The following is a 15,696-nucleotide window of genomic DNA, read 5'->3' on the forward strand; positions in this document are numbered from 1 at the left end:
AGATGTGGTTATTTAGGTTTATGAATGTCGCCACGTCTTTCAAGGTCTTGAGAGATTCAGGTGGATTCCTTATGTGACAGCCAATCACATCAACATGACTGCTTTTTGAGTGGGGCCTACATTGTGCAATGTGTTGTGTTGTTGTGGAACTCATGAAATGTTGTGATGTGATTGCATGGGTTGATGATATACAAGAGAATCCTGGATGCCCTTCAGGTCAAAGATTCATTCATTGTTTTTTTGAAAAGGCAAGCTGGGGTTAGGCAGACGTCAAACCGATATCTCTTTAAGCCCCGTGTGGCAGCAGAGGGATTCGAACTTGAGCCTTCAGCTTGGCACCCCACTTGATACATTTCTATTGACAAATAAGTCTAAAGCTTCATTTTGGAGCATGTTAACAACGACTACATATGGGGAAAAAAACTTAATACATAGTATATGGTAAAAAACTTGCTGAGACAAAAAGTAAAAGTATAAGATAGAAAAACCTTTTTTTTATTTATATATTGAAGAAACCTCACCCAACATGAAGACCTGATCCTACGGTCATCATAATGGTGCTGTAAAACTCCGAGGCTAGAACCCCAGCCCTGGGGCCTAAGCTGGGCGTCAGCTTACTTAGAGAGGAGATGCCAATGAGAATGGAACCCTCACCGTGAGATGAAAACTTGTTATGATATATAATAATATTTAAAGTAAACCTTCTCATTTTTTTTTAGATATGAATAATTTTTTTTTATGTTTTATTGCTTTTGGGTACTGTTCAAATGAAATTCACTCTAAATCACATGTGAATCCAAATCACATGAGATGCCTCCAAACTCACCCTTTGATTTTATTAGCTTCCAATGATTGCAAATCACAATCACAACACTTTCTCAAAATTGGTGAAACATGAAAAAGTAGTAGTTGTGATTCTCACATAAGAATTGTTTTTCCTTTGAATCTTGCCAAAGGTAGTCTCAAGAATGAACTTGTGACCAACAATCATAGCTTTTGAATTCTTAATTGTAATTGAGCTTCTCACCCGCAACCAAAGTGACATGATCTTAGATATAGCATTTATTTTACCTTAGATTGCAACTGTTCCCTTGCGACTTACAGTGTACAGTTGCGCTTAGAGTCTGTTTTGCTTTTGTTGAGTCTGATGTAAGCTGTCCGGTTCAGGTGAATCAATACCCCGAAGGGGCAGCCCGTATACTTGAATTGTAATAGCCTGCGGGCAAAATTGTGAATGAAGTAAATGCGTTGAGCTTTCTTTTGTTCACCCTCGTTGTGATTGCTTCTTGTGATTGCAACTTCTCTCCCTCTATTCTCTCTTGCTCTCTTGCACTCTGATTACAAGCTTCCGCGATCGGCAAGCGAGCTGACGAGTAGGCTTGCGGCGGTAAGGAAGGACCGTCGCGTCGCGCTGGCCCATTGAAGAAAATAGGCCCGTGACAAGTGGTACCAGAGCCTGTTCTCGTGCTGGGGAATGGACTCCGGAATCGGTGTCGACAGACACGCCGACAGGCTGCGATTTGTGAGCAAGACATCGTGGCGCCTTATCAACACTTGCGCAACACCAAAGGCAAGGCAGTTGCCGAAGCTGAGGAGATGGGTTCACCTCGGGGCCAAGAAGAGTTGGCTGCAACTGTTAACAAGCTGGTGGAAGATGTGACTTCGCATGATGAAGCGATTTCACGCGCATGTGAATCATTCAATGGATTGAATGATGTGGTGGCGAGCCTGCAAGAGCAGGTAAACTTACTAATGGGGCAGGTCACTTCATTAACGACTATAGTGACCGATCTTGAGTTGAGGAATCGTACGTTGCAGCGGACGGTGACCCTGAATGGCGAAAATGGTGAAAGACCATCAAGGATTGATGTACCTAGATCCACAAAATTCAATGGTTCTCGCGACAGCAAGGCCATTAAGAACTTCTTGTTCCAAGTAGAAGACTACTTGGATATCCAGAATGTGACCCTCGAAGATCTGAGGATCAAGGTTGCAGCGGCCTTACTTGATGGTGATGCTATCGCTTGGTGGAGGCGGAAGTGCAATGACATGGAGAGGGGTCAATGTGTGATAGACACCTTTGATGACTTCAAAGTAGAGTTGCGCAACTACTTCATGCCAAGAAATGCGCAGAGACAGGCTTACCGGATGGTTCGTGAGCTCAAACATACTGGTTCGTTGCAAGACTATGTCAGAACGTTCCAGAAGCTTATGCTGGAGATACCTAACATGCCAGAAGACGACATGCACAACTGGTTCATTATGGGACTTCAACCATGGGCACAGTCTGAAGTGGAAAGAAGCAACCCCCGTATCTTGGAAGATGCATATGTGGCGGTTGAGAGCTTAGTTGACACTCAACGCAAGCCTTTCACCCCATCAACCAAAGTTGGGAAGAAGCCTGACCACGGAGGCAAGAAGGATGAGCAGCGTAACGATAAAGGTGAGGCGTCAACACGCCATCAATCCGAAAAGAAACAGAACTACACAAAGCATAACAACAGCAACAAGGGTGTGGTTGTGACATGTTGGTTCTGTGGTGATAGACATATCGCCCGGCAATGCTCAAAGCGCCTTGTAAAGGACGACGGGCAAGCCAATGCTGCACAGGAAGAATGCAGCGATACTGAATGCAGTGACACTGAGACCATGCAACCGAGGATGGGCGCCATGCGATCAATTAATGCAGCCAGAAGTTATGCAGCTAAAAACATGCAGGTCAGTAAGGAACTCATGTACGCTGAAGTCATTATGAATGAAAAGTCTACTTCAGCAATGATAGACTCCAGGGCCACACACAACTTTGTCTCGCGGGAAGAGGCAGAGCGGTTAGGCTTGAAGCATGGGCCAAAGCAGAGGACCATTAAAACGGTAAACTCTGAGGCCAAGCCCATCCTTGGTGAAGCAAGGGATGTGGTTATTCAAGTGGGAAGTTGGGTCGGTAAAGCCAACTTCTCTGTGGTGCCCCTAGACGATTTCAAGATGATTTTGGGTATGGAGTTTCTGCGAAGCCAGAATGTTATGATGTTGCCAAAATTCAACACGCTGACGATCATGGAGTCAGACTTGTCCCACACAGTGCAATGCCTTACGCAGAAAGACAAGTCTTCAGTGTTGTCGGCAATGCAACTAAAGAAGGGTGTCAAGCATGGGGAGCGGACATTCTTAGTGGCAGTGCGCACAGAGGAAGGGAAGGTGGAAGCAGCAGTGCCACCAACCCTAGCCCCACTGTTGGAGGAGTTTCGGGGGGTGATGCCCCCGGAATTGCCAAAGCGTCTTCCGCCAAGACTCGAGGTCGATCACAAAATTGAGTTGACCCCGGGAGCGAAGCCTCCTACTATGGTTCCATACCGTATGGGGCCAGCTGAGCTGAAGGAACTGCGCAGGCAGTTAGATGAGATGTTGGACGCAGGCATTGTTCGTCCATCAAAAGCCCCATTTGGTGCCCCGGTCCTTTTTCAGATGAAACATGATGGCTCTAAACGGTTATGTGTGGATTACCGTGCCTTGAATAAGGTCACGGTGAAGAACAAGTACCCATTGCCATTGATAGTAGACTTGTTCGATCATCTAGGCAGTGCCCGTATCTTTTCCAAGCTAGATCTGCGATCGGGTTACTGGCAGGTGAGGATTGCCGAAGGTGATGAGCCGAAAATAGCTTGCGTCATTCGCTATGGTGCTTACGAATTTCTAGTAATGCCATTCGGGTTGACAAATGCTCCAGCCACTTTCACGACTTTAATGAACCAAATCTTCTACCCTTACTTAGACAAGCTTGTGGTAGTCTACCTAGATGATATCGTGATCTACAGCAGCAACATGGAGGAACATGTCGGGCACTTGCGAACAGTGTTTCAGGTGCTGAAGGATAATGACCTCTGTGTCAAATGAGAGAAGTGTCTCTTCGGGCAGGAGGAGATCAGCTTCCTTGGCCACGTTGTGGGGCGTGGTGTGCTGCGTATGGATGGGCAGAAGATAAGGGTCATCCAGGAATGGGTTCCGCTAAGCAAAGTGCCAGAATTGCGGTCATTCCTTGGTTTGGAAAACTATTATCAGCGTTTCATCGAAGGTTATTCCCTCATTGCTGCGCCCCTCACGGATTTGTTAAAGAAGAATCGGATATGGATCTGGACAGGAGCGTGCCAAGATGCCTTTGATGGCTTAAAGAAAGCCTTAGTGAGGGAGCCAGTGCTACGACTGCCTAATCATTCGAGACCCTTCGAAGTCCACACTGATGCCTCAGACTTTGCCATTAGCGAAGTTATTATGCAAGATGGTCATCCGATCGCATATGAGAGTCGCAAGCTGAAGGATGCAGAGAGGCGTTACACAGTGCACGAACGTGAGATGACCGCCATTGTGTATTGCCTCAGGACCTGGCGGCACTACCTTTTGGGTGCCGAGTTCGTCGTCAAGACAGACAATGTGGCCACGAGCTATTTTCAGACACAAAAGAAGTTGACGCCTAAACAAGCTCGATGGCAGATGTTTTTGGCTGAGTTCGACTTTGCCTTAGAGTACAAGGTTAGAAAGACCAATGTTGTGGCGGATGCCCTGAGCTGTAGGGCTGAACTGGCAGCTGCGCGTGCGGAGTCTTCTGAAGTGCATTGCTGAGCCGCATCCGCGAGGGTACGCAGCAGGATCCGACTGCACAACACCTTGTTTCTCTGGCGCAGGCAGGGAAGACTCGACGATTTTGGCTACAAGATGGTCTCCTTGTAACAAAAGGGGGACGCATCTTTATACCACGGTGGGGAAGCCTTCGTCGAGAGCTACTCAAGGAGTGCCATGATACACTATGGGCCGGTCATCCTGGTCAGGAGCGGACCTTAGCACTCCTTGAGCGCGGCTACTATTGGCCGCAGATAAGAGACGACGTTGAGGGGTATGTGCGGACATGCCTCATCTGCCAGCAAGATAAGGGGACAAACCAGAAGGTTGCCGGTCTCCTTGAGCCTCTACCAATTCCAGAACGTCCTTGGGATAGCATCTCCATGGACTTTATTGTTAATCTGCCAAAGGTAGAGGGCCTCAGTTCTATTTTTGTTGTGGTGGATCATTTCTCAAAGTATGCCACCTTTATCCCAACTTCTAAGGAGTGCCCTGCAGAGAAGACTGCAGAGTTGTTTGTAAAGCATGTGGTGAAGCACTGGGGCATACCAAAGAGCATTGTGAGTGATCGTGATGCTCGCTTCACGGGCAAGTTCTGGCATGAAGTATTTCAGCTACTTGGCTCTGAGTTGCTGTTTTCGACTAGCTTTCATCCGCAGATAGATGGGCAGACAGAGCGTATCAACGGGATCCTGGAGCAGTACCTTAGGCACTTTTTTAGTGCCAATCAGAAAAATTGGGTGAAGCTCCTTGATGTGGCACAGTTTTGTTATAATCTGCAGAAGAGCGAGTCTTCAAGCCACATTCCATTCGAGATAGCCACGGGACAGCAACCACTGACCCCGCACACTCTTGTCACACAGGAAAAGGGAAGGCGATCATTCGCCTATCAGTTTGTTCGCGACTGGCATGAGCAAAATGAGTTAGCGAAGGCATTCTTACACAAAGCGGCAAAGAGAATGAAGAAGTGGGTGGACAAATACCGTCGACCCGCAGGGTTCCAAGTTGGGGACCAAGTGTTGGTGAAGTTATATCCTGGTCGCACATGCATCTTCCGCGGGCGGCACCGCGGACTACTCAGAAAGTATGAGGGACCCGTCACCATCACAAAGAAGGTGGGCAAGCTGGCATACAAGTTGGAGTTGCCCCCAGACTTCAAGGTGCACCCGGTGTTCCACGTGTGCAACCTCAAGCAGTTCCATCCAGATGATGGAGACCCGGAACACAATGTGCCGCAACGCGCTCTCATCATATAGAGGGCCCCGGCAGCACAACGGGCCGAGAAACACCTCAGTCAGATCCTTCGCCACAAGGTCAACTACTTGGGGGCAAGCGAAGAAATACTTGGTGCAGTGGGAGGAAACAGCGGAACCAACGTGGGAGCCTGCATTTCGAATGAACAGCCGCTACCCGGCTGAAGTCAAGGCTTACCACGAAACAGATGGCGCCGAGGACGGCGCATGATTTGAAGGGGGAGCATGTTCCCTTGCGACTTATAGTGTACAGTTGCGTTTAGAGTCTGTTTTGCTTTTGTTGAGTCTGATGTAAGCTGCCCGGTTCAGGTGAATCAATACCCCGAAGGGGCAGCCCGTATACTTGAACTGTAATAGCCTGCGGGTAAAATTGTGAATGAAGTAAATGCATTGAGCTTTCTTTTGTTCACCCTCGTTGTGATTGCTTCTTGTGATTGCAATTCTCTCTCTCTATTCTCTCTTGCTCTCTTGCACTCTGATTACAAGCTTCTGCGACCGGCAATCGAGCTGACGAGTAGGCTTGCGGCGGTAAGGAAGGACCGTCGCGCCGCGCTGGCCCATTGAAGAAAATAGGCCCGTGACATCAACATGACCCCCACTTAAAAGTTCCTAATGCACATAAGTAGGTTGGATCAGGGATGGAAATCATTAAAACAAAACATTATGGTTGAGGGAAAAATATTGCCTACTAAATTATGCTATTTTATAGCTGAATCGTTTGGTAGCGTCGATACCCATACAACTTTGGTTTTGACCTACAACCAACGGGGCTTCCGCTTGATGAGCAGTTAGTGCAGGTCACCTTGTATCGGGACGTTGCAAGTTCAAACCCCAAATGGTATGGTTGTATAACGGGTAAGGGTCTGCCTAACCCCAGCTTTCTCTGTCAAAACACACACATAGGGCATGCGCACACGCGTGTCTCCAAATACTTGGGGCGGAGCAATCGATTTGGCCTCTCGGGCACGCCGTCCCTACTCTCTCTCATCGCCTTTTGTAAGTCTTCAAAACACCCACTTCGATCTCCCCTTCCGAGTCCCTCATTTTTGCCTTTTTTTTTCCTCTTAATTTTGCTAGGTATTGCTGCCTAAACTCCACTCATTTCACTCCGTTTCCTCTCGATTCTCATTGTTTTTTTTTCTTGGTTTAATGCAAATTAGATTGGTTTTTAGCATGTGGGCTCTGCGGTTTAATCCATAATTCTCTCAGGTTGGTCGACCAATCGAGTTTTTTGTGGTAACCATTGTGAGATTTTTCACCATGGACGCCGTCCCCCTCTGCAAATCCGTCTACTTGAGCTCTGTAAGTCTGGATCTTTTAGAATTTTTGTGACCATTGTGGGTTTTCTGTTTAATTTTGGGTTTTTCAATGTCCGTAGAGGTAATGGGCTCTGTTTACAGTGTTAGAGGAGGCCTGGAATTTGATCTAAATGGGTTTCCCCCCTTAATTTGTGGGAATTTTTGGTTCGAGTAAATGTAGCAAGGTGGTGTTGGTTTTGTGTATACATTGATTTTTCCTGGGTTTTTTAATGGATTTTCTGGTTGATTCGTGACTTTGGTGTTAATAGAATTGATAGGTTATGTTTAGAATTGGTTAAGAATGCTCTACTATTGAGGTTGATGAAGGTTACTAACCTTTTGTGTCTAGAGTGTTGACCTTTTTTTTATAATCATCTTGATTTGAATAGCTCGATTAGGTGCCATCTATAATTGAGAAAAAAAGGTTTGGTCTTGATTCTTGATCTTCATTGTTGTTTTCTTTCTGCGAATTCTGTGGTCATATTTTGTTCAAACCAAAAGTTTTGAATCCTTTAGGGGATAATCTGTTCTTTTTTCTGTTTGTTTGAGATAATTGTGCAATCATTGGTGATCATGTGCATCTTGTATCAATGCTACGCAGCCAAAATTTGCAAAGTTGTTTGCCTGTGACAATATATCATAAACATCGAAAGAAATGTAAATGGGGATGTCAGAACGGCATCTGTTCTTGTACTCTAACTAGAGGCCATAGATCTGCCATAACGTTGTGGAGGATCTCATTAAGTCAAGGGGATCTTGGTGTTGAACTTTTAAAAAAGTGACTGCTTTTCAAGCTTAATCTAGCTTTTAATTAGTTATTGCTCTTCTAGGGATGCGTCCTCTGTTTTACATTTCGTTTTTTTTTCAGTTTTGGAAGTGAAAACTGGGTCTACTTGTTTTGGTTTTCCAGACGATAGTTAATCCTGAAGTTGTCTAGAGAATATGGTTTTGTTTATTCTTTGAGTGGTCATATTGTTTTTCTAAATTGTTCTGCTTTTTGTTCAGAGAATCAAATCATGATCTGAATCAGTGACCCAAATTAGTGTTCCACTTTGAAAAGCCCGTTAAAATATGAGCAACTTTTATTTTCTTGCATTAGGCTATTTCAGATTATAATTTTCTCAGGCTGTTTTTGTTTTTTGATTTAAAGGATTTGCTTGTCGGCGGGGGAAGAAGAACTGGCATCTCTTTGTGTACTTCTTTGCGAAGTAACCATATTAGTTTTCTTAGGCATACTTATAATGGCAGAAGACTCAAGAAAGCTGGGGGAGCACTTAGTGCTACATGCCGGGATGAAAAAATTCTTGTCGCAAATAGGGGTGAAATTGCAGTACGCGTGATTCGAACAGCTCATGAAATGGGAATACCATGTGTTGCTGTTCACTCTATCATTGATCAAGATGCACTCCATGTTCATCTTGCAGATGAGGCTGTATGCATTGGAGAAGCACCAAGCAGCCAATCGTGAGTGATCTCTCTCTCTCTCTCTCTCTCTCTCTTCAGGTATTGTAATTTTTTCTTTAAACTTGGGGGTGGTAACTGCCTTTACTGTTATTTGATGTGCTTCTCTTTAACTTTCATACCTTAATTTGTTAGTTTAAGTGATTATGCATGGGGCAACAGTTTTATGTCTCCCATCCTCTTTTTCTCTCTCTGAATATTCAAAAGAAACCCTGTTGGCCACCACTAACTAGTCATTCTCTCTGAAAAGCATATGCTAATAAAGCAGTTTCAGAAGAATATAAGGTATGCAGTACTTCTAAGTTCTAACCTCTTTGTAAATGTTGATAATTGGGTTGTCTTCCTATTCATTTTCAGGGTGACCAGGAGATGCATGTCTTTGGTCATTTTTGCTTGTTGTCATGGTTTGGAGCCTTCATTCCTGATTCTCTTTCTATTTATTTGTTATTACTTTTTAATTAACGGTCTTTTTCTTTCAGAAAAAAAATTAAAGTTCTTTGTCATTTTTACTAACTTATTTACATCAACAAATAGTCATATTTTTGTCGTTTAGCCCTTCTTTAGATTTTTTCCTGTCACATTGTTCACTAGCCTGTGGGGCCCAAACTTTGTGAAATATAGGAAGCTTGAGATAATGATATCATATCCAACATAATGGAATAAGGAGTTTCTGATAAAGCATAATATGATTAATCGAACCAACATATGGTGAAAAGGATTGAGAGAACTGGAGCATTTGAAATGGATTTTCTTGGAAAATATGATGTTGGGGCTATTCTGAAGATACATAGGAAAAAGGAAACCTTGTCATGATAAGGAAAATTTAAGTTTTCTATATAATCGAGTCATTGACCATTATGATCTTGTTTAATTTGGCAATAGAGAAAATGTAACTATTATGAGAAGGATTGCAGGAAGGCTTCTTTATTTTTTCTTAAAAGGGGCAATGATTCAGAGAAGATATGGTGCATATAGATGTCAATAGACTTGCATGCTAAGAAACCCTTTTTGAAGGTTGTGGTAATTTGGCCTCCTGTACTTTAGATATGAATTGCAAAATCAGTGGGTGCATGCCCAATGAAAACCAATTATCAATCACTTTCCAAGGAGACCTTAAAAACAATGATCTTGATGAATAGGAAACACCTATGAAGAGCTTAATATGATATTCTTTAAAACCAAAGTTTGGTAATGACATTATGTATGAATCGTTAAAGGATGGATTCTTCTTGGCATTTCAGAGCGAACTTATTCCCAAAACATCTTTGGATTTGGTGACCTTTGCTTACGATGGTGAACTTGGGTTGCTTAGTCTCATCAAATCAACATCTTGTAATTGATGACCTGTCAGCAAAAGGGTAATATCGTGTTGTTGGGAGCTTTGCCTTGGAGCTGAGGAATCAATCCAACATGATTCACTTATTGCCCATTCCTTAAAACACTTTATCCTAACAAGGCTGCATGAGGAGTGTACATCTTCTAAAATTGGAAGTCATGAAGAACATGTATAAGGTGGATGGATTTAGATTTGAGGCAAATTGGTTTTCAATTTGGTGTTTGTTGCTCTTTGCGACATGGATAAAAAGAATAGTGGACATTCAAAAGCACTTCCAAGCATTATGTCTCCACGCATGCAGGTATTCAAGAAGATAGTTGAAATTTTCAACTACAACAATGCTTGGTGTTGATGAATCGTGGGTTGGATCTTAAGTGTGGGATGGGCCTCTCCATGCCTTTCCCATATTCCGTTAGTCTCATCCTACTGATCTTGCTATTCTGTTGGATTTCTGCTTTTTATGTTTCCATGGTGCTGTCCCCTTGATGTTCCCTGCTTAATATTTTAATTAAGTTTTCTCTCTTTTTTCTTTGAGAAAAAAAGTTGTAAACTAATCAAATTAAAACCAATTTTCTTACATTATAATCTGTTGTCATTTTAATTTTGAGCATGTTATTGCAATAATGTGTTGGGCGGTAATATTCTCTAGCATTCTCTTTTTCAAATATTTGACTGTTTGAAGATGAGACTGTGAATGTTCTTCGCCTTCTTGGAACTCTGTTTGCTATTAGTTCATTGATACTTTATTTTCTTTGGTGTTCTGACAGGTATCTATACATACCAAATGTTTTATCTGCTGCTGTGAGTCGTGATTGTACCATGTTGCATCCCGGATATGGCTTCCTTGCTGAAAATGCCACCTTTGTTGATATATGTAGAGAGCATGGTATCAATTTTATTGGGCCAAATGTGAGTAATTATGATTGTTGAAAATGATACATGTTAGCTGTTTTTCAGATGAGTGTGTCCATACCTTTATATTTTATAGAATGGATTTGACCTTATGTAGTTTCGAATTGCATAGATGATTTGCTGTGTTTTCACGAGTCATTGTCAAGGGCCTGATTCTGTCTTGAGTTTGACGAGGTTTCAGTTATGTATCCATTTCATTTCACTTCTAATATGAGCTCTGTTAGGTCTCCCCTCAGCCTTTTGTTTTTCAGCATTGTGTTTTTTCCTCTAATGAGGATCTAGAAACCAAGTGGTGGATTTCAAATAGTGATTACTTGTGGTATCCTTAGTTTCATTGAATGCTCAGTGGCATTGCTTCAAGCACAAGAAGATTTTGGCCTAACTTTGAGTAGGATTTCCAGTAGTGATTATTTGTGCTATCTTTAGTTTCATTGACTGCTTCAGTGTCATAGGTTCAGATGCAAGGATAAGATCATGGATTTACTTTTGAGTTTTGAATTCCGTATGACCTTGTTCTTCTTTTATTGCTCTAATTACACCATGGTCATATTAATGAGATTAAGTGGCAAAGAAGCACTGACAAAATAAGAAAAACAAAGTGGAATTAGGTGATCTCCCGATACTAAGAATAAAAGAAAAACATTTCCATTTATTAAGGGTTACCACTCTTGGAATTTGTATACTTTACAAATAACCAAGGGAGTTTACATAGGTATTTCTTCCTATGGAACCACACACATTGAAGTACATAGCAGAAGTGACAATGTACTTGTGATGCACTTAGGTGCTACTATCATTCACAGAGACAAGTGGAATGGTGTAGAATGAAACAAGTGCACAATCACAATGCCAACAAAAGGCTACACAAGTGCACAATCACAATATGGTTTCTAATGGACCGAATACAATCTCACAAAAGAGATAAAAAACACAAACTTCACAAGAACACAATGTAAAATAAATGCTCTTTGTATTCACAATAAATATGCTCAAAAAGCATACTAAAGCACTTTACAAGAGGCTTTATATATAGAGCAGAACGTACAGCAAAAAGAGGCTGAGAAGGGAGGCAGTCCAATAGTCGTTGGACTGCCTCCAACGGTCAGAAATATGACCGTTGGGAGCAGTCCAACAACTAGTTGGACTGCTTCCCAACAGTCCAAAACAGTTTTTAATAAAAAACAAAAAGAAATAAAAGGAAAACAAAAGGACAGTACAGTCCCTATTGGACTGTATTTATTACAACATATATAATGACCAAATACCCCTGATATACATATATTGTATAAATATATGTATATCAGGTATATATATACATGTATATATATACAATGTATTTTAACATGGTGCTGCTCTAGTATTGCAGAAGAGTGATCGATGAGTTAATGCGTTTTATGGAGATTACTTATTAGTGATTATATCTTAATTATTTGAATAATTCAAATGAAATAAATGCTTGACACTTGGGATTGAGTATTGGGAATGTTAGATTTAGGTTTTCTGAGGTTCCTGCAGCGAGAAAGAAGACAAGAGAAAGGTTTGGGATGAACTCTCATGATTCCCAATATGGGAAAACCGTGCCTCATTGTGACTATTTATATTTACTTTACACTAAAATACATCTTTACTAAAACACCCTTATTAACACAAAATACAAGAAGACTAATGAAGGGTATCTTAGGAACACAATATATAATAAAATACAATAGAGAACTAGGAGACGTGAATAATGACATGAACAATAACATCGTGAATAGTGACGTGAACAGTAACGACGTGAGTGATATGGAACTGGATCAAGATCCAGATCCGGCCACCTCAAACCTCATGCTCTAATAGCCTCCCTCAAGTTGTGCATGGTTAATAATCATGGACAACTTTCTTCTTAAATACCAAAACATGTTCTTTGTGAGGCCTTCAGTGAACAAGTCAACCACTTGGTCTTCAGTTCGGACATAGTTGGTCTCAATCTCCTGATCCTCCACTTTTTGACGAATAAAATATTAATCAATTTTGATATGTTTTGACTTTCCATGTTGAATGAGATTTACTGAAATCTTCATAACTTTTTTATTATAACACAACAAGAGTGACTTGGGGATGACTTCTCCCAAATCATACATGTGTCTAATCCATGTATCTCAATTGTAACTGCAGCCATTAACGATATTCAGGCTCTATACTAGACCTCGCAACAACTTTTTGTTTCTTACTAATGAGACCAAATTTCTTTCAAATAGAACACAATATCTAGAAACAAACTGTTTCTCATCAGGATCTTCTGCCCAATCGACATTTGAATAAGTCGTAACCATTAACATATCTTCATGTGGTGCCCTATTTTTGTAGAGCAAGCCATCTCCAACAGTGCCTTTTAAATATATCAAAAAAAAAAATTCACACCCTCCATATGTGATGTTCTAGGTTGATTCATGAATTGGGACACCTGATTAATAACATAAACAATATCTGGATGAGTGGAAGTGACATATTGCAATATTACGAATATGCTTCTGAGCTGTATTGGGTCATGAAACAAATCTCCATCATTTGCGCCCAATCTCTGATGAATGAGATTTGGGGTTGCAGTTGTTAAAAGGGAGCCCTCATCCTCCTGTGCAGGTCTGTCATCGAACGAAAGAGAGAGAGAGGGGAGAGAGAGAGAGAGAGAAAGGGATTTCAGAAAAAGGTCGTCAGTCAGTTGGGCTGCACCTTTCATTCTATTTAAAACTTAAGAGTATAAAACTAGGGTACAGAAATACCCCTTAACAACATGCTAATTTACATTAAACACTAATTGGATCTGGACCCGATCCATTATATAATTGGATCGGGTAAGCCATATACACAAGGACGACACGACTTCTTTTCAGCCTCCCTCAAGTTGTGCATGGTGCTGAACCATGAACAACTTGTTTTTCAGAAACCAAAATCTATCCTTTGTCAACCCTTTAGTGAGGTTGTCAGCAACTTGTTCTTCAGTTGGCACATACATGGCCTTAATCTCTTTGTCTTCAACCTTTTTTCTAATAAAATGTTGATCTATTTCAATGTGCTTTGCTCGACTATGGTGGATGGGATTGAAGGACATGTTGATGGCACTTTGATTGTCACACAACAACAGTGATCGAGCAATCGGTTCTCCCATTTCTGTCAGGAGATGTCTTATCCATGTAGCTTCGGTCGTGGCAGTGGCCATCGATCTATATTCAGCCTCAGTGCTTGATCTAGCAACCGCCTTTTATTTTCTACTGCTCCAGGATACCAAGTTTGGCCCAATGAAGCTGCAATAACCGAATATTGATCGTCGTTCGTCTGGATCACCCGCCCAATCAACATCAGCATAAGTGATGATCTCATGGCCCTCACGATCCCCGCCTGGATCTAAGTCTCTTTTCTTGTATACCAGCCCATCACCAACTGTACCCTTCAGGTAACGAAGTATACGTTTGACTGCCTCCATATGTGACATACGAGATTCATGCATAAACTGGGATACCTGATTAACCGAATATACTATGTCAGGTCTAGTAAAAGTCAGGTATTGCAACATGCCAACTAAGCTGCGATACTTAGTGGGATCTCCATATATATCCCCTTCCTTTGAACTCAGTTTCTGATGAATGACACTTGGAGTTGTTAACGGCTTACAATCTGTCATGCCTGCTTTGCTAAGAATGTCCAACGTGTATTTGTGTTGAGTAAGGGTAAGTGTATCATTTCTTTTATCAACTTCTACCCCAAGAAAATATCGCAGCTCTCCCAAATCTTTTATCTTAAATCTCTGATTTAATAACTTCTTCACCTGCTCAATATGACTTTTACAGTTCCCTGTGATGATGATGTCATCTACATATATTAATAGAAGAGTAGTGACTCCTTGTTCATTGTGAATAAATAATGAGTGATCCAGAAAGGACTGAGAGAAGCCATGCCGTTGTATTTCTAGAGAAAAACTATCGAACCAGGAACGAGAAGCTTGTTTCAAACCATAGAGGACTCTCGTTAACTTGCATACATATTTTTTGGCGTCTCGTTCTGCATATCCAGTAGGTTGTTCCATGTAGACCTCCTCTTTTAAATCCCCGTGCAGAAACGCATTCTTTACATCCAGCTGGCTCAATGTCCATCCATGTTTAATGGCTAGACTCAACACAATGCAAATGGTCCCCATTTTGACTACAGGACTGAAAGTTTCATCAAAGTCTTGGCCTTCCTCTTGTGTGAATCCCTTGGCTACAAGTCTAGCCTTATACCTTTCGATGCTCCCGTCTGGTTTATACTTTATCTTGTACACCCATTTCGACCCAACAACATTTTTGTTTAGTGGTTTAGATACAATCTCCCATATCCCACATTCATGTAAGGCCTCCATTTCTTCATTCATTGCTTCTACACATCTTCTAGAGCTCGCAGCTTGATAGAACATGAGGGGCTCATCCTCTTTACTTATGGATGTCAAGAACAACTGAAAATCCAATGAATTTTTTTTATAACTTACCCACCTGTCAAGCGGATGTCGAATCCGTGAGTATCTTCTGATATCCATCGTCTGCGAAGCGGATGGTCTAGATGGATCTGTACTCGTGCAAGAAATGAATGAGGGCTCTTTCTCTCGTCGGGTGTACACAATACCCTTATACCTTGTTGGCTCCAAGTCACGTGTAACATTCTCCTCCGTTTGAGTTTCATTGGCTGATTCCTCATGTGTCTCCTTCTGACTGCGATTTTCTAGGCAGTCTACTTTACCATTGGAAAAGAGTTTTGAATTTAACCATGGGTAGTATACCTCAATGCTGGGGCTTGAGTTATCAGCATGAAGGAT

At 41.9% G+C, this 15,696-nt stretch overlaps 1 protein-coding gene across 1 annotated transcript in view; it reads left to right on the plus strand.

The window, feature by feature from the left end:
• The first annotated feature begins 6,803 nt into the window (after window positions 1–6,803).
• The window catches only part of LOC149837042 (biotin carboxylase 1, chloroplastic-like), a 28,123-nt gene continuing 19,230 nt past the window's right edge, over window positions 6,804–15,696 (plus strand). The window contains exons 1-4 of the mRNA XM_090007218.1: window positions 6,804–6,860; window positions 7,074–7,166; window positions 8,313–8,626; window positions 10,727–10,868. Coding sequence (XP_089863344.1) covers window positions 7,125–7,166; window positions 8,313–8,626; window positions 10,727–10,868 — 498 coding nt within the window. The 5' untranslated portion in view covers window positions 6,804–6,860; window positions 7,074–7,124. The remainder of the gene's footprint in view (window positions 6,861–7,073; window positions 7,167–8,312; window positions 8,627–10,726; window positions 10,869–15,696) is intronic.

The sequence above is a fragment of the Nuphar pumila genome, chromosome 5 (genome assembly GCF_984573655.1).
Source record: "Nuphar pumila chromosome 5, dmNupPumi1.hap1.1, whole genome shotgun sequence".
NCBI classification, from domain to species: domain Eukaryota; kingdom Viridiplantae; phylum Streptophyta; class Magnoliopsida; order Nymphaeales; family Nymphaeaceae; genus Nuphar; species Nuphar pumila.